This window comes from Lepidochelys olivacea (assembly GCF_965140295.1).
Source record: "Lepidochelys olivacea isolate rLepOli2 genome assembly, chromosome: 1".
Classification (NCBI taxonomy): Eukaryota; Metazoa; Chordata; order Testudines; family Cheloniidae; genus Lepidochelys; species Lepidochelys olivacea.
This window is the reverse complement of record NC_140411.1, coordinates 253,802,220-253,822,394: the sequence shown is the minus strand read 5'-3', so window position 1 is coordinate 253,822,394 and position 20,175 is coordinate 253,802,220. Positions and strand designations below refer to the sequence as shown.

The following is a 20,175-nucleotide window of genomic DNA, read 5'->3' as shown; positions in this document are numbered from 1 at the left end:
TAGAGGAGAAAGCCCAGAGATCGGGCTGCAGATAAAGAGATGTTACAGAGGGCACTGAAAGAGATGCCTGTTGGACTTGTAGCACTGGAAGGAGTTTGCTTTTTATTTCAATATACGGACTATGTGAGACTCAGCCGGAGGGCTGAGTCGCTGAAGACTCACTGCTAGGCAGAGAGAAAGCACTGGCACATGTGCTCTGCCAAGGGGAGGTGTGTGCAAGAGGTGTGTGCAAGAGGTGTGTGCCATTACACACACCCCCCCCCAGTGATTTCCCTAACTTCTAAAATGAGCTCTTATTTGTAATCTGTAATTAATAATAAAGTACTTTCACGAATGTTATGCTTATGCTAAGGTTAACATAGTATTTCATTGCCAGCCAGCTGTATTCTACTACTTGCAAGCATGACAGTAAGTAATATATTTGCATAAGGAGTCATCCTTGGAGTAAATCAATTAATTATTCCTTCATTGGTGGACATCTGCTACATCAGCATAGGATAATTAGATGTACTGCTATCATTTACCTGATGGTCTGTAGCGATAGGATTAAGCGACCAGCGTTTGGCATAGTATGCTGTCTGTTTTTATGAGCTCCCCATTCTTGCCCCTTGTTGAATTTTTATATGTTCTCTATCAACAATAGCTATTATGAGCTGCTTTCACCAAGTTACTGTTATTTGCAAGAGCACATCTGCATGTAAAAACAGGAGTAAGAGGTTGTCCTGTGTCTTATGGGCACACGTTGTGATTCTACTTACTAGCACTGTTGGTAAAAAGCAGGGCATATAAAAGCTTACACACAACAAATTCATGTGCACATTTACAACAATTTGTCTTTGAACCTATTGATGCGCAGCACCTAATTTCTTGGTTTTTAGCACACAGAGGAACTTCTGTAATCTTCTGCATTGCACAGTACCCATCTCTGGGCTTTTATAATAAGATTTGACACACAGTTACCCATGGGGTGGAATATGGCAGCCAGCATGTGCACAGCACGCCATAGCCAAGTGAGGAGAGGAAAAATTTTGGCTGAGGGCATGGACACAACTCCATCCTCTCACCAAAAGTACCAAGAGATCTTTCAAATATCACAAGCACTTTGTGGGGCGGGGGGTTTCAGATTCCAAACCCTGCTTTTTAAGATCCCAAACTCATCACACACAGTAAACTACATAGGGTAACCAATGCATCTACCTCAGAAGTATGATGAGCTGAGTTGACATCGCTGGGATTTGAACCCGTAGTTCCACGGCAACTCGGTATTACTAGAAATGAAGCTTCGATCACTAAGCTATCATCCATCCAGCAACAGGTATGAGTGCCCATGGAGTCACCTTATGGTGGGTGGGCCAGAGAAGAACAGAAAATTATCAACTCAGATGGAAGTGACTATGGCTGGTCTGGGTTGACATACACTGATCCTATGCAGAGAGCCAGATCCAGGGGTGATGATGTAGCACCTGTAGAAAGGGAACACTTGAGGTCTGAGGTAAGCGAGGCTGCATAATCACGGTATGGTCTCAAAGGCATCAGCTTGCTTTCTTTGGGCCATTGAGCAGGATGTGATAAAAAGAACAACAAAAAAGAAAAGAAATTGCTCATCTCTAACAGTAGTCCAACAAAATGTCAGGACACAAAGCAGTGTGGGGTCCACGTTGGGACCGCTGCATAGCTTCATCAGCTTTGGGGATGAAGCTATGGTTGGGCACTCAGCTCAGGCCTCACCAAAACATAACCTCCTAGCAGTCCAGCTCTTTAATGGATGGACTCATCTTTTGAAAACAACAAAAATCACTGAAGGTTTGACCCATGGTTAACTAGACACATGATTCTCAAATGAAAGTTGGGAGATTTAAGGTTAGAAATTGAAGCATAGAAATGTCCAGGACCTGATCCTGCAGCCTCTACGTAGACCAGTGCTTTTCTCTGTAGGTGAGGAGTAAAGAATAAATGCCGATAGCGGGAGGAGATTATATGCAGGCCAAACTCCCTTAGAATTCAGTATGAATTTTTGCCTACACAAAAGTGCAAGATCATAGGCCCTATCTTGCATTTTCCCCTCAATTAACACTTTGTCCATTTTAGCTATTAATTGCTCACAATTTGGTACTGTTTTTCAACTGGGCTGAACAGATCAGTGTCACCCACTGATGTGCTCAAGCCCAAATATGTTGTTGGCTCATTTTGAACTTTCAGTGACTTGAGCTCAATGGGCTGATCCGCAATTAACTGTTATTTTTAGAGCACTGGGGCTGGACAAAGTCATGTAATTACAAGACACTGTGGCATGTAGCATTTTTCTAAGAATATGCTTTGCAAATATTTGTTTACCCATGTTTTTAAAAGTCCTGGGGTTTGAAATACAAAGAACAAGCTACAAAGTGAGTTTATGCCACATTCATGCAAGGCTCTTAGTCCTTGTTCAGTTACGCCTATGTTTCCACCCCCACCCAGACACACTCATAGTGCAGCAACTTACTCCTGGGGGTATTCTGCACCAAAAAATTAAATTCTGCACACAATATTTTAAAATCCTGCATATTTTATTTGTCAAAGTAACACCTAATCATGCCAGTTGCAATTATTTTGGTAATTTGTTTCAAAATACCAGTTAGCAACTATATCTGTAATACAGACACACACAAAAAATTCCCCCAGGAGTAGAGAGTTAAACTCCTATGACAACTCAGTTCCTGTTTCTCTGCCCTTTTGCCCCTCACCACCAGAGCCCAGCTGGTGGGCCAGACACACACACCCTACATCTCAGAGCCCAGCCATGGGGCCCCACAGACAGACACTTGCACTCACTACCTCCCAGAGCCCTACTGTGAGCCCCGCAGCCCAGATACTTGCATCCCCTTATCACCCAGAGCCCAGGGATCCTGAGGGAGAAATAGCCTCATGCTGGGTTCCAGGCTTGTGTGGAGTTTCTTGCACACCACCTCCTTCCTTCAGGACGTGCCAGGAACTGCAGCTACCCGGATCCTCCAGCTCCATTTCCCTCCCCCCGAACAATGTCTTCTATTTATGAGCTGCGCTCTGCTGGGTCCAGCAGCCTCTAGTGGTGACCAGCAGCACAGCAGCCCATTTTGGGGGCGGGGGGGGGAGAGGAAATTCTGCGCAGAACAATAATTTCTGCACAAATTCGGCATTGCGCAGTGGTGCAGAATTCCCCCAGGAGTATGCAATATCACTAGTCATCTGACGCTGGACCCTTTCCCTCTTCCCTTTGGAGCCATGTGACAGAATGAGTCTTTTCTGTTTTGTCAATTCATCAAAAGTTTGACTATACTGCCTTAATGTGGTACTCGTGAATGTGAAAGTCCTTCACTGAAAGCCCCCCAAAAATGAAGTCCTCTGTCCACAGAATACGTACAGCACAGGGAGGGCAAACTTCCCACATATAGCCCTCCTATTACACTTCAAACCTGACACCGAGGGACCATGTGTCGGGGCAAGAAGCCTGTTCCTATCTGTGGGATTGCGCAGTGGGACCAGTACAAGGCTGTGCACCCACTTAAGTAAGGCAAGGACTTTGAGCTGGCCCCTCTACTGAGCGGTGAATTTCATTCTATCTATATCCATTCAATCTTTTACTTCTCTTATGAAGCTATTAACAAAGGATGTCAATTACAGCCCACTACAGTGGCGATCTTTTGTGATGAGGGCACCTATCCACTGAGCACTGGACTGAAACCTCTAAACTCAGTTTGCGTAGGCCACTGGACATCCATTAGACAACAACAAAGTTTGGTCCCCTCTGGAGTTGAACCAGCAAGATAAACTATTTTTACAATCATTTATTGAACTGAAAGATTCAACAGAAAACACAGCATCTGCTAGCAACTCCATAAAAGAAGAAAAGAGCAGACCAAATACACTGGTATATGTTTGAATAGCAGATACTACAGGCCAGACCCTCACCTGGTGTAAATCAATGCATCTCCATCGGGCTTTTTAAATACAACCTCTGTGCCAAACATATAACAAGAAAACTTTCTTGAGAATGGCATGATTGTATTAGCTACGGGAATATCACTCTCATGGATTATGATGCTATCTAAACCCAATAGTAAAGTTATCGCTCTTATTACCAGAGGGCTCAATCCTGCTTGCTTCTGTTTCCATTGGCGACAGCATTCACACCAACTCTGAGAGCAGTACCAGGTACAATATTAGCTAACAGAGGCTGGAAAATTCTGAAAGCTGCACTTTAGCATTCTGTAGGTGAAGGCAGCAAACTAGCCAGTGGGTTTCTCTGATTATTAGAACATGCAGTTGTAATAAAAACATTAGTTGGACAAACTAAATATTTAAAGTTGTATACACTGAAAGAATTACAACCGTATCTAGCCAAAGCCAGACTGCTGCAGGGGCTCTTTCAGTGGTTTAGTCTGGTGTTCGAATTGAGTAGATTCCCTGGAGCTACAAGAACCTATAGCCCTTCATCTTACAAAGGTAGCTAAACTGAATACCAAACAGATTACTGTGGTTTTGTGTGCACGTGTGTGTCATTTTCTGGCTGAGCCCTTAACACCTGCAATCCTTTATGATATACCTGGACAGTAGTAAACATCCAATGGTATTTTTCATAAGAGAACAAGGTTTGTTCTGCTGTCCTTGGCCAAAACTTTCTATTCCCCCAGTTATCATGACTTCTGAGTTGTATGTCAAGTATCAGAGGGGTAGCTGTAAAAGTGGCAAAGGGTCCTGTGGCACCTTATAGACGAACAGAAGTATTGGAGCATAAGCTTTTGTGGGTGAATACCCACTTGTGAGTCACTGATCAGCAGAGGACTGGAGAGAAAGGATAAGAGTACGCTCATACTCCCCTGACAACGGTTGGGGGACCTCCTGGGGGATTCTGACCCACAGCTTGAGAACCGCTGCTCCAAACCATGATCTGCCTTCCTATCCTGCTACCTTCTAGGCAGTAGAGAGTATGTTTTTCCTTCTTATGGATACGAATGTAACTGTGACTTAAGGGGAGGGGGGGAGAGAGGGGTGCGTGTGTCAAAGAAATAAAATAAAATATTTCAGTGGAGACCCCCAAATCAGCTTGTTGTTAATATCTCCCCCTTCACCCACTGTCTCTTGCTGTTATCATTTCCCTGAAATATATACATCTGCATGCTAACAGTAAAGTGTCTACTGGAATACTCTTGAACCACGTGCCGCACATAAAATCCAGTCCAAAAAGCAGTGGAATATTCTGCCTTTTTTACATGCTAAGAACAGAAGAGGCCAAAGTACTGATGGAAATTTTTTGCCTGTGAAAAACGTCATCGGCTTAGTTCAACACTGGCTGCAAGAAATGCTGAACTCATTCAAACGTTCACTTTTCGGGCTCCCTCCACAAGAGAGATTGGGAAGGAATTCTAATGCTTGACAGAATTCTTGATCAAGACGTAGAAAGGAAGAGGGGGAGCTGCCAGCTGGGTTCACTGCTTGCAAAAGGTTAGAAAACCTGTAGTTCACCAAATTTGCAAGGCATCAGATTAACACGCTATGAGGTATTCCTCTGTTCTTTTCTTACAGGATGACCTCTGGCAATGGGACCATTAAATGGCAAGAAGATTTCAATTGCTGCACAGCAGACCCCAGACACAATAGACAAAACTTTCTTCTCCCCACTGGCCCTTTTGTAAAAGCTTTTCAAGAGTTTATTATTTTTCCTTTGCAGCATCTTTGTTCTTATGGAGCATGCACCTTCCATTTAGCAACATTGATTGTACATCACTTGTATCAAGCATTATTACAAAAGTTGGTAAATTCGTGTTCTCCGCCACATGTAGAATTGAGATTTAATTAGGAAACTAATGTACGCTAATAAATACAAGATTATTGGATGCCTGCACTTTACTCCTTTGCATAATAGATATTGTATCTTTAGATTGTTGAGAATACTTTATAAATGTGTTAAAATCACTTGGCACTTATTTCGTGTACTGTATACCGATTCTTTTCGTAATCAACAAGTATTTGAAACATTTACTGCCTTGTTAAATCTAATGAGTTAACCTCACTTTCCTTAATAGCTAGCTCTCTTTTACAAAATGTATTAACTGGGGTATAAATATAAAATAGGCAGCTATTAAACCTTAATAAATACTGTATGCTTAAAAGTCAGCTGCCATTTTCTCGCAGTGGCTGCACTTCCTCTCAGTTGCCAACAGGAAGTGCTGTGCTTGAATAAGCCAATTCAGCACGCACATGGGGACTAAGTGAGAGCAGCAGAAATTGGAGACCTGAAATTGAGATGCTTTTTCGCTCTGGGTGTCACAGTGAGAAGAACTCCGGATATCCTTACTCACACTGAGTAGTCCCTTCCCTCACAAGTAGACTCAATGATTTCAGTGGGACTAATCATGGCATGACGTAGCATTCAGTGTAAAGATATCATGATCTGCTGCTCTGTAAAATATTCAGCTTGTTTGGACTGCATACCTGCAACCAGCTGTGACTGAAAAGCCATCTGGGCTAGCTGGAAGTCCATCCACATTAGAACTCTAAAACAAAAGTGTCTTACAGCAGTGCCATTGTAACCCACTGTCACCTGATCTACAGAGGACAAAACCCTGTTATAGCTTCCAGCTAGGAGACATAGTCCTTTAGCTCAAGCTGTGCAGGTCCCAGGGTCCACCCCTTCCCCTCCCTGCAAGATGAACACGATTATGCTGTGGGGAAGAAAAACCCAAAACTCTGCAAGTAAATACAGGCTGTGTTTGTTGGATGGGCTGCGAAGTGGATACACTCACCTGGATGGGACTGTACAGTTCCTGGAGCGGGCTTCTTGACCCCTTCCGACAACAGATGTCCATTCCAAATGGATTCCTACGTATTACTACAAGGTAAAATGGAAATTAATACAGGTTAGCAAAGGCTGAATTAAAACAAACAGACAAGAAAACAGAATACATATATGGAGGAGAGGGATTTCCAGAAATACCAGGGAATTCCAGAAATGATTCTGTGTTTCTTAAAACATCCATTTCACCTGCCCTAGCAAAGATCTAAGAGCAGAGTGCAGCTGGAATATTCTGGGCTTGGATCCACGAAAACGGGGTTCATCCCTTTCCCTCCCCATCAAATAAAAGCGTCTGCCAACATTTCTCTGGGTGCCTAAAGTTAGGTTCTTAAACCCATATTTAGGCCCCTAAACTATTAGTCAAATAGAAGAAATAGTGTATGCCTTCACTATTCTACTTTCATTTATATTTATAATACAGGAGCAGAGGGGAAGAGAATGTTTCAATGTATCCAAGTGATCAGACTTTGATTAACCAGCGTTTGAGACACAGATTCTTTGTTCCAAAACCTTCATTCGCACTGGACAGAAAAAAAGTGCAGTGTGCTGTTCTTTAATTTATTACTTCATTTTTCATTTCCATTAATTATGGTTAACAGTAAAACACATACAAGTCGCCCTGCCTGGTTCACTTAACAGGCGGATCTTAACACAGCAACGCCTTATAGGAAGCAGCAACAGTCATAAAGCTTACAAAAATTATTCACACATCATACAAGATTTGATTCCCAGATGCATACAAACAACCACAAAAAACTTTGCTCCCAAGCAACTGCTAAATGCCAGTGGGGCTTCAGCCACTGAAACCATTAAATCTTTATTTTGCGAGTCCCAATATTATTTAATTGATTTATTTTTCCAATAAAGTCTTTAAACCGAGGCTGAGGAATTAGCACAGCAACGTGGCATCTTAAACACAGGGCTTAACTCCCTGTTTGTCAGTTTCAGTAACAGGACATGCTCATGCTGAGTGGGATTATATACACACCTGTTTATGCGCACCTTGGACATACCTGTTTGGGATTGGTCTTTCACATCTGAATCAACAATTCGCTTCGTAAAATATTTCCTTTACCAAAAACAGAACACACACTTTTTGTAGACATGTCCCTCCCAACTTTGGTAGGCTACTATGGGACTAAAATAAGCAATGTGCCTCCAATTTGGTGTCCCTTTCAATTTTATTGTTGAAAAATATTAACATCAGAAATAAAGAATGACAAAACTGAGCTTATAGAAAGAGTCCTTGGCACTAGAAGAAGAAATCCCCACTGGATTTTAAATTTTAATTTTGTGTGTCCCTGTGACCATATAAGCCTCCTAATGCCAGAGGCTCACTGGTATCATGTAATGAGTTTCATAGAATATCAGGGTTGGAAGGGACCTCAGGAGGTCATCTAGTCCAACCCCCTCCTCAAAGCAGGACCGATCCCCAATTAAATCATCCCAGCCAGGGCTTTGTCAAGCCTGACCTTAAAAACTTCTAAGGAAGGAGATTCCACCACCTCCCTAGGTAATGCATTCCAGTGTTTCACCACCCTCCGAGTGAAAAAGTTTTTCCTAATATCCAACCTAAATCTCCCCCATTGCAACTTGAGACCATTACTCCTTGTTCTGTCATCTGCTACCACTGAGAACAGTCTAGAGCCATCCTCTTTGGAACCCCCTTTCAGGTAGTTGAAAGCAGCTATCAAACCCCCCTCATTCTTCTCTTCTGCAGACTAAACATCCCCAGTTCCCTCAGCCTCTCCTCATAACTCATGTGTTCCAGTCCCCTAATCATTTTTGTTCCCCTCTGCTGGACTCTTTCCAATTTTTCCACATCTTTCTTGTAGTGTGGGGCCCAAAACTGGACACAGTACTCCAGATGAGGCCTCACCAGTGTCGAATAGAGGGGAACGATCATGTCCTTCGATCTGCTGGCAATGCCCCTACTTATACATCCCAAAATGCCATTGGCCTTCTTGGCAACAAGGGCACACTGTTGATTCATATCCAGCTTCTCGCCCACTGTCACCCCTAGGTCCTTTTCTGCAGAACTGCTGCCGAGCCATTTGGTCCCTAGTCTGTAGCAGTGCATGGGATTCTTCCGTCCTAAGTGCAGGACTCTGCGCTTGTTCTTGTTGAACCGCATCAGATTTCTTTTGGCCCAATCCTCCAATTTGTCTAGGTCCCTCTGTATCTTATCCCTACCCTCCAGCGTATCTACCTCTCCTCCCAGTTTCGTGTCATCTGCAAATTTGCTGAGGGTGCAATCCACACCATCCTCCAGATCATTTATGAAGATATTGAACAAAACCGGCCGCAGGACCGACCCTTGGGGCACTCCACTTGATACTGGCTGCCAACTAGACATGGACCATTGATCACTACCCGTTGAGCCCAACAATCTAGCCAGCTTTCTATCCACCTTATAGTCCATTCATCCAGCCCATGCTTCTTTAACTTGCTGGCAAGAATACTGTGGGAGACCGTGTCAAAAGCTTTGCTAAAGTCAAAGAACAACATGTCCACTGCTTTCCCTTCATCCACAGAGCCAGTTATCTCGTCATAGAAGGAAATTAGATTAGTCAAGCATGACTTGCCCTTGGTGAATCCATGCTGACTGTTCCTGATCACTTTCCTCTCCTCTAAGTGCTTCAGAATTGATTCCTTGAGGACCTGCTCCATGATTTTTCCAGGGACTGAGGTGAGGCTGACTGGCCTGTAGTTCCCAGGATCCTCCTCCTTCCCTTTTTTAAAAGATGGGCACTACATTAGCCTTTTTCCAGTCGTCCGGGACTTCCCCCGATCGCCATGAGTTTTCAAAGATAATGGCCAATGGCTCTGCAATCACATCCGCCAACTCCTTTAGCACTCTCAGATGCAACGCATCCAGCCCCATGGACTTGTGCACATCCAGCTTTTCTAAATAGTCCCGAACCACTTCTTTCTCCACAGAGGGCTGGTCACCTCCTCCCCATGCTGTGCTGTGCTGCCCAGTGCAGCAGTCTGGGAGCTGACCTTGTTCGTGAAGACAGAGGCAAAAAAAGCATTGAATACATTAGCTTTTTCCACATCCTCTGTCACTAGGTTGCCTCCCTCATTCAGTAAGGGGCCCACACTTTCCTTGACTTTCTTCTTGTTGCTAACATACCTGAAGAAACCCTTCTTGTTACTCTTAACATCTCTTGCTAGCTGCAACTCCAGGTGTGATTTGACCTTCCTGATTTCACTCCTACATGCCTGAGCAATATTTTTATACTCATCCCTGGTCATTTGTCCAATCTTCCACTTCTTGTAAGCTTCTTTTTTGTGTTTAAGATCAGCAAGCATTTCACTGTTAAGCCAAGCTGGTCGCCTGCCATATTTACTATTCTTTCTACATATCGGGATCGTTTGTCCCTGTAACCTCAATAAGGATTCTTTAAAATACAGCCAACTCTCCTGGACTCCTTTCCCCCTCATGTTATTCTCCCAGGGGATCTTGCCCATCAGTTCCCTGAGGGAGTCAAAGTCTGCTTTTCTGAAGTCCAGGGTACGTATTCTGCTGCTTTCCTTTCTTCCTTGTGTCAGGATCCTGAACTTGACCATCTCATGGTCACTGCCTCCCAGGTTCCCATCTACTTTTGCTTCCCCTACTAATTCTTCCCGGTTTGTGAGCAGCAGGTCAAGAAAAGCTCTGCCCCTAGTTGGTTCCTCCAGCACTTGCACCAGGAAATTGTCCCCTACATTTTCCAAAAACTTCCTGGATTGTCTGTGCACTGCTGTATTGCTCTCCCAGCAGATATCAGGGTGATTGAAGTCTCCCATGAGAACCAGGGCGTGCGATCTAGTAACTTCTGCGAGTTGCTGGAAGAAAGCCTAGTCCACCTCATCCATCTGGTCCGGTGGTCTATAGTAGACTTCCACCATGACATCACCCTTGTTGCTCACACTTCTAAACTTAATCCAGAGACTCTCAGGTTTTTCTGCAGTTTCATACTTGAGCTCTGAGCAGTCATACTGCTCTCTTACATACAGTGCAACTCCCCCACCTTTTCTGCCCTGCCTGAACAGCTTATATCCATCCATGACAGTACTCCAGTCATGTGAGTTACCCCACCAAGTCTCTGTTATTCCAATCACATCATAATTCCTTGACTTTGCCAGGACTTCCAGTTCTCCCTGCTTGTTTCCCAGGCTTCGTGCATTTGTGTATAGGCACTTGAGATAACCCGCTGATCGCCCCTCTTTCTCAGTATGAGGCAGGAGCCCTCCTCTCTCACACACTCCTGCTCGTGCTTCCTCCCGGTATCCCACTTACCTCAGGGCTTTGGTCTCCTTCCCCCAGTGAACCTAGTTTAAAGCCCTCCTCACTAGGTTAGCCAGCCTGCTTGCGAAGATGCTCTTCCCTCTCTTCGTTAGGTGGAGCCCGTCTCTACCTAGTACTCCTCCTTCTTGGAGCACCATCCCATGGTCAAAGAATCCAAAGCCTTTTCTCCGACACCACCTGCGTAGCCATTCATTGACTTCCACGATTCGACGGTCTCTATCCAGGCCTTTTCCTTCCATGGGGAGGATGGACGAGAACACCACTTGCGCCTCAAGCTCCTTTATCCTTCTTCCCGGAGCCATGTAGTCTGCAGTGATCCGCTCAAGGTAATTCTTGGCAGTATCATTGGTGCCCACGTGGAGAAGCAGGAAGGGGTAGCGATCCCAGGGCTTGATGAGTCTCGGCAGTCTCTCCATCACATCGCGAATCTTAGCTCCTGGCAAGCAGCAGACTTCTCGGTTTTCCTCTGGCCTGACCAGTTCAATATACCCCAATTCATTGATGTTAACATCTGTATCTAATATATAATTGGAAAACTAATAACTCACTGATTATTAACATCATTGTGTGATGTGTGTATGGGGTGTTCATTACGAGTTCTGGATATATGCTGTAATTATGACTAAAGTGTATTTAAACCAGGCATGTCAGGGGGAGTTGGCAATCAGGTCTGCCCTAGATAAAGGAATGTGTTTTGCTTCTCTGACTCAGGCAGAGACAAAGAAAGGTCTATTTACATATCAGGTCAACAAAGCTATCAAGCTAACAAGCATGGGAAGAGACAGTTTGGTGTCTACACTGCAGCAGGGAAGAGAAACTTTATCTAAGCTATAAAGACAGGGGATCTGAACTTCAAGTGATGAGCAACTGAATCAAATGATTGTATACAATATTCCTGTGTTATAAAAGTATAACGAATGTGATATTTTGTATCATTGTGAACTGTATGTATTAACACTGCATAAGGACAGGTTTCAGAGTAGCAGCCGTGTTAGTCTGTATCCGCAAAAAGAAAAGGAGCACTTGTGGCACCTTAGAGACTAACAAATTTATCTGAGCATAAGCTTTCGTGAGCTACAGCTCACTTGAATGGATTGTGGTGGGGGCAGCTTCACCACACAGGGAGAAGAAGGGGTTAAAAGCAGCACCAGGGAGGCTGCGCAGAACCCATGAATCAGGAAAGGGCTTACTGAGCCCACCAATAGAAGGAAGGTTTTCTGGAGCAACCAATCAGGGCCAGCGAGGGCCATATATAAAGGGCTGAGAGGTGCTAGGGCTATGGAGGAAGTGGCCCAGAGAAAATAGGCAGCAGGTTGGAGGAGGGCAGTAGGTGGCTGCCAGCTATAGGGTCCCTGGGTCGGGACCCAGAGTAATGGGCGGGCCTGGGTCCCCCCTCCCCTTGCACCCCACTTGCCAATGAAGAGAGTGGCCAGTATCCAGACTGCAGTTTGCCCCTGAGGTGAGGGGCTGGACCTTGGACTGCAGCTGGCTGCTGAGGCAAGTGGCGGGACTAAGGACTGCTGGTCCCCTGGAAGCGGGGAGATACCGGCGTGGAGGCACAGCCAGAGGACTGTGCCCAGAAGAGGACACTGCAGTCTGGGAAGTGATGCAGGTCCAAAGAGTGTAGACAGCAGTGAGGGCAGGCATGACACCACTAGCTGAAGGTGCACTGGAATGGCCGAGAGCTAATTCCCAGGACAGCCAGAGGGAGGCGCTGGGTGATGAGTTGAACCCTGTTACATGGATACTCATTAATATTATGCTTTACAGTCTTGTCTCCAAAGAAAGGGAAAAACAGGTCTCTCCCACACAGGAGAGAAAGCAGCTATCTGTCTGCCTCCAGTGAAATTAAGCAAGGTATGACCAAAAACAATAGAAGCCCTATTTACATTGAAATCAGCAAGAGGGTGGGAAGACCACAGGACAGCAGGAGGTCTTCCGGCCTCTTGAAACAAGGCCTGTACCTTGCTAGATTAAGTTTTAGACTTTTTAGATGGTTTCTCTCACCAATCATTCTTCTTCCCAATCACGTCTGACTTTCCCATAGTCCGGACCTTCCACTGGAGTACAAGGTGCTGACCCAGATGAAAGATCTTTGCCTAAGCAGCTCCTCACCTATATGCAGTTCCTAGAGACATCAGAGCCCACCCCCCTCCACCCCGCCTTGGTTGAAGGACCCATCTTTCTGAGCTTGCAGGAGCTTTGGTTCCTTGCGTCTGTCTAGTGATGGATACCAAAATGTATGTCTGTCTAATTATATCTGAAAGTCCAATGGCTTTGATTGGGATTGCACCCCTGAAGTGTGACAGTATCCCCTCAGTTTAGGTCTTTGTCCCACATTTGGACAGTGGCAAAATGGGAGTTGCTCTTATAGCTACAAATATATTTAAAATGTTTCTTTTTCACAAGAGGTGTATTTGTACCAAAAGCACAACAAGAAATTGGAAATATAAACATGGTTTACCCCAAGTTTAGCTATTATCTCCCAAAGCAATCACCCCATCTATTAAAGGACAAGTCCATCCCTGCTGTAGTTGGCACAACATGATCAAATACACATATCTACTACTGTGTATAACATTATAATTTCCTTGATGCAACATTTCTTATGATGTGTGTCAATCTCTTCAGACCTATTCTCATTGACACTGTGGCCTCTTTACACAGCTCTGGAAGTGCAAAGGGGACTTAAATTGGGTTTAAATTTCTGTTACACCCTTTACAGTCGCAATAGTATAAAGAGGCCTTCGTGTAAATGAAAATAAGGCCCTTAATCTTTATCAGGTGTTTTGTTGATTTACTAGATATCTTTCTATAAACTGCACTAGTTACAGCTGGAAGCTCGGATTAACAAGCAAAAGCCGATTCAGTAGAAACTGATATCTCACAGTGCTCTAATAAAACACCAGATGAAGACAAAAAAACTTGCCAACTGCCATAAAAAATACTAACCAAAGACAAACATTTTACACTGTAGAGTACGTAGCACATGGCTTACTCATGATTTTTATCCCAATGGTCTATTGCACTAACATTGTCCTCCCTTTCATCCTCCTATTAATGAGCCACAAGATAATTTAACAATAAATCCTCAAAACAAATTTCCACTTGCCCCTTCTACACAAAAAGCAGCATTACTTTGTCCAGCATATTACATTAAAGAAAGCACTGTTGAATATCAAGCACCAGGCAAGCTAATGCATTTGTTCATAAGGTTATAATTTTATCAGTATAACCCCAAATCTGCAAAGCATGTGCTAATTTTAAGCATATATTTAAATCCATCTCTATTCAGCAAAGCCCTTATGCACATGCTGAAATCTCACTGAACTTAATGAGACTTAAGCATGTGCTTTGCTGTTTAGGGGCCTCTAATTACAGATGGTTCCCAACTAAACCTCAGAACCAAAGCTTTGTGGAAATTCAACTCTTCATACACATTTTATAAGCTGGTTCACAAGAACAAGAACTGAAGAATGACCACATTGGGTCAGATCAATGGTCTATCTAGCCCAGTATCCTGTCTTCTGACAGTGGCTGGTGCCAGATGCTTTACAGCAAAGGTCTCCAAACTTTATGAGATGAGGGCCATATTAGATTTTTGAAGGGGCTTCGTGGGCTGAAGCGACTGTGAAAGAAATTAAATATATGTAAATATATGCAAAATCATTAAAAAAAATACTACTCTACTGTGTCAGTATTCCATTAAATTCTAAATCAGGCTCCCCTTTTTGGGTCTGCTCTTCTCCCTGTGCCTGCTAGGCGTGCCTGTTCTGCTGAAGAAAATGACAAAGGATTGAAAAAAAGAAAAGGAGGACTTGTGGCACCTTAGAGACTAACAAATTTATTTGAGCATAAGCTTTCGTGAGCTACAGCTCACTTCATTGGATGCAAGGATTGAAAGTTTGGCTGCACTTTGGTAAGAGAAGCTCCAGGTTCCCATTGTTGGTTGGGACTGCTTGGTTCTATTAGTGCTGTAGTTAAAATTTAACCATTATGAAATTGTTAATTTCCATCTTCTTTATTCCATTTATTGGAGATGTAATTAAGCATCTGGCTTGTTTTTTCACTCTAAGGCAGGGGTCCGTGCCTGCTCGGCTGCAGCAGCAACTCTCCCCTAAGTTGGCTCCCCTTTTGGGTGGGACACTGGCTCCCAGAGGCACTCACCCTTCTGCACAGCTCAGCTGTGCTGTCGCCCTGTGTGAGCTGCTGCAAGCGGCCCCTCCCCCTGCCTGCTTGGCATACCTACTCAGCTGTTCGCTTCTCCCCTGTTGGTTGGAGGGCCGGACAAATGGAAGTCCTGGGCCAGATCCAGCCCGTGGGCCATAGTTTGGAGACCCCTGCCTTAGAGCCCTGAACAGAACATGGCTATTATCAAGTGATCCATCCCCTTGTCATTCAGTCCCAGCTTCTGGCAGTCTGAGATTTAGGGACACCAGAGCATGGGATTACATCCATGACCATCTTGTCTAATGGCCATTGATGGACAAATCCTTCATGAACTTATCTAATTCTTTTTTGAACCCAGTTTTACTTTTGGACTTCACAACATCCACTGGCAATGAGTTCCACAGGTTGACTATGCATTGTGTGAAGAAGTATTTCCTTATGTTTGTTTTAAACATGCTGCCTATTAATTCCATTGGATAACTCTTGGTTCTTGTGTTATGTGACGCGGTAAATAACGCTTCCCTATTCACTAGCTCCACACCATTCAATTCCAGGCAAATTGGTTGAAACTATAGTAAAAAACAGAATCATCAGTCACCTAGATGAACACGATTTGTTGGGGAGGAGACAACATGGCTTTTGTAAAGGGAAATCACGCCTCACCAATCTATTAGAAGTGATTGAGGGTATCAACAAGCATCTGGCCAAGGGTGATCCAGATGAGAATGCATACTTGGTCATTCAGAAAGCATTTGACAAAGTCCCACACCAAAGGCTCTTAAGCAAAGTAAGCAGTCATGAGACAAGAGGGAAGGTCCTCTCATGGATGAGTAACTGGTTAAAAGATAGCAAACAAAGGGTAGGAATAAGTGGTCAGTTTTTGCAATGGAAAAAGATAAATAGCAGGGTCCCCCAATGATCTGTACTGGGACAGTGCTATTCAACATAGTCTCTAATGATCCGGAGGTGGCAAAGGTCACTGAGGATACAACATTCTCAAGATAGTTAAGTCCAAAGCGGACTCTAAAGAGTTGCAAAGAGATTTCACAAAGCTGGTTGAACAACAGGACTAATGAAATTCAGCATGGGTAAGTGCAAAGTAATGAACATTGGAAAAAATAATTCTAGCATCACATATATAATGACAACTTCTAAATTAGCTGTAACCACTCAAGAAAGAGATCTTGGAATCATCATGGATACTTCTCTGAAAACTTCAGCTCATTGTGCAGCATCAGCCAAAAAAAAGCAAACAGAATGTCAGGAACCATTAGGAAAGGGATAGACAATAAGACAGAAAATATCATAATGCCACTATACAAATCCATGGTGTGCCCACACCTTAAATACTGTGCCCAGTTCTGGTTGTCCCATCCAAAAAGGATACTGTGGAACTGGAAAAGGTTCAGAGAAAGGCAACAAAGATTGATCAAGGATCTGGAATGGCTTCTACACGAGGCAAGATTAAAAAGACTGGGACTGGTCATCTTAGAAGAGAGATGAGTAAGGGGGGATATGACAGAGGCCCACAAAAACATGACTGGCGTGGAAAAAGTGAATAGAGAAGTATTATTTACCCTTTCCCAGAATACTAAAACCAGAGATCACCCAATGAAATTAACAGGCAGCAGGTTTAACCCAAACAAGTAGAAGTACTTTTTCCACACACAATGCACAATTAACCTGTGAAACTTGTTGCCATGGGGTGTTGTGATGGCCAAAAGTATAACTGGGTTCAAAACAGACCTAAATAAGTTAATGGAGGACAGATCCATCAATGGTTATTAGCCAAGATGGGCAGGGACGCCACCTGTTTGGGGCAACTCTAAACCTTTGACGGTCAGAGACAGGACACTGGGCTAGATAGACCATTGCTCTGACCACTGTGGCAATTCTTATCTTCTCATAAACAAACCTTATCTCTGAGTTGAAAGAGCACCAGTACAATAATGACCCAAAAATAATGTCTCCTTACATTATTGCAGACTAGGAGAATTCATTGATAGTTTCTAGGAAAATATATCCAGACATGTTGGTGTTAAAAGCAGCGATTTGATCTCAGATATCTCTCACTGAGCATATATAGATAGATAGTACTCCTCAACGTACCAGCATGCTCTAGTATCTATGCAGAAAGCATGCAGATATTTAATGTAGCAAGGTTCTGCCAGAATGACTGGGAATTAAAATTTACATCCCTCAAATAAAAACACACTTTGGAAGACCGACTTAGGGAGAAGATTCAAAGCTTTGATATACCATGGTTCACATGCCAAGCCAGCTGTGGTCCTTGGACTTGCTCCTATAATCCTATAATTAATGCTTTTACCAGCCAGTCTCCCCCTCAAGTTGGAAGGGTGGCAATTTACTTTGCTTCCAAATTACTAGGCCACATGATCAGCTCTCAGCAGAGGGTGCTAAAAGTGCTCCAGGTAGTACCTTCGGTGGGAACCTAACTGTGTCGCCTCCAAGATGTGTCCAATGTTCAATTAGCTCTGAAACAGCTGAACTTAAGAATGGTTAGATGAACATAGGGAGAAAATTGGCAGATACTTGGGTGAAGTAATACTTTTCTTTGCTTCGTGCAATCTTCAGACATTTTGGAAAACTGAAAATTATTCATATTGAAGTATATGAAACTACTTAGAGTGTAAGCACTTCATGGGACCCCCCCCCCCCGCCCCCAGCACTTTCCACAATACAAATGATGTGGAAATAAAACAAAAAGCCATGTCAACTCCAAATTTCACGCTTATGCATTTTTGAAAAGCTAGCAGAATCAGAAATGGTAGGTGGTGCCTTTCCAGAAAGACTACATGGCCTATAGGATGGAAGCCCAGAACTCCTGAGTTCTAATCCTACCTATGCCAGTAATTGGAATGAAACAAAACGAGAGAGAAAGAAAATCTAGAGATGAAAAGAAAAATGATAAAAGGAAACGGAATAACAAGCATCTTAAAAATAAAATTAAAAGTCCACCTCCTTGTGAAATGTCAGAAAGATGGGTGAAAATAATGATGTGTATTTGTCAAAAGCCTTTTGCAGATCAGGTGATAGAAGGATACCATCGCAAAACAACTGAAAAAGATCATTACTGTTTCTACCATTGCAGTTATAGAAATGAGCAACTGACATTTCAAATAGTGTGCTCCTGCATTCAGAAGCCACTTATGTTGCCCCCATTATATAGTGCTGTAAATGTCAAATGTTGGCATTCTCAAGACTTCTGTGGAGTACCAATTCTCACACTACTATCTAGTGACTTTTTTCTACTGAGTAATGTCTGAGTAATTTGTTTGCAACGTAAAGCAAAACAAATGTGAGGAAGCTATCACTATTTGAGGTTTCTTAAATTAAGTGAATCTCATATTACAAACATTTGAAAACAGTTCAACAAAATATTAATATTTAAATTTTCATTAAATTGGTTCAAAGTACAATGTCAAAATATCTTAAGACAGCATTGGTTAAAACTGATATGCATAATTCATTCACTTATTAAATCTGTATTGAATACAAGTTACTTCATCTAGTGAAGGAAAATTATTAAATCTAGTGTGATTATCTACAAGGGGAAAATGCATCCTCAACACAAGTTTGAATGAACAGCAAATAAGTGATGATTCAGTCTGATCCAAAGCCCATTGCAGACAATGGAAGTCTTTCAGTGGATCTGAAGAGGCTTTGGATCAGGTCCTACTGTCAGTTTTATAGGGAAATAATCAAGGTAGGCCAATTTGAAGGATTTCTTTACTGCATTGAACACTCTACAAATACTGAAAGTTAGCAGCACTTTTTATTTAGTAGCAAGGAGGTTCTCTTCCCAGCTATCATTACTGCCTTAGTCCCTTTTCTTCATGGTCAGCGTTAATGTCATTCTGTGGAACAGTCATTGACAGCTGCTGAAGAGAAGGTAGGTTAGTGTTTTAGCCCTGGAGATCAACTATCTGGATTACTGGATTTCTACCAGTCCAGGGGTTCAACTTGTTGTTCCTAATTTGGGCTTCACTAACCAGGGGCATTAAAATGTTTATAGGAATCAAGAAAGTAACTGAAGTTTTCAGCGGCACAATCTACATTTATTCATCAATTACTACCAGGTTAAACATTAAAAAAAAACAACACCCAAATTACACCAGCACTGATGGGTCAGGGAGGAAGGATGCTCTTGTGGTTAAGGCATGGAGCTGGTTTCTATTCCAAGTTCTGCCACAGGACTTCCACTGTGACCTTGAACAAGCCAAGGCAAGGTTTTCAAACTTGGATGGCTAAAGCAAGGTACTGAAATCCACATTCACCTACTGTATAGTGCCTTGCACAATGAGGTCCTGGTCCATGATTAGGGCTCCCAGGCGCTATTGTAATATTAATAATAATTAATACTAATAAGTAGACAGATTCTTAGATGCTGACCACCCACAACTTCCACAAGTCTCAGTCTCTCTCTTGGAAATGGTATTGACAACTCTGCTGTTGGGTTTACATTAACTGTTTTCAATACAGATTCAAGGGCCATCCATTTAGCTTCACAGTGTGCACAAAGTGATGAGTAGGGTTGCCAGGCGCCGGTTTTTGACTGGAATGCCCGGTTGAAAAGGGACACTGGTGGCTGCAGTCAACACAGCCGGCCAGGCCATTAAAAGTCCAGTGAGTGGCGCAGCAGGGCTAAGGCAGGCTGCCTGCCTGCCCTGGCTCTGCGCAGCTCACGGAAGTGACTGACATGTCCCTGTGGCCCCTAGGCGCGATCAGGGAAGCTCCACGTGCTGCCCCCACCCCAAGCGCCACCTCCTCAGCTTCCATTGGCCGGGAACCGCAGCCAACGGGAGCTGCGGGGGTGGCACCTGCGTTCAGAGCCACCTGGCCATGCCTCCACCTAGGGGCCAGACATAGCAGCTGCTTC

General features: G+C 43.5%; 1 protein-coding gene across 3 annotated transcripts in view; it reads right to left on the bottom strand.

Moving 5' to 3' along the window:
• Positions 1-20,175, bottom strand: part of CHST11 (carbohydrate sulfotransferase 11) — a 235,288-nt gene that overhangs the window by 115,423 nt on the left and 99,690 nt on the right. For 2 of the 3 annotated variants that reach the window (XM_084621288.1, XM_084621289.1), the window contains exon 2: positions 6,762-6,847. In XM_084621288.1, coding sequence (XP_084477414.1) covers positions 6,762-6,847 — 86 coding nt within the window. Of the gene's footprint in view, positions 1-1,197; positions 1,439-6,761; positions 6,848-20,175 lie in introns of those variants that run through there. The other variant, XM_084621290.1, reaches the window with a different exon arrangement.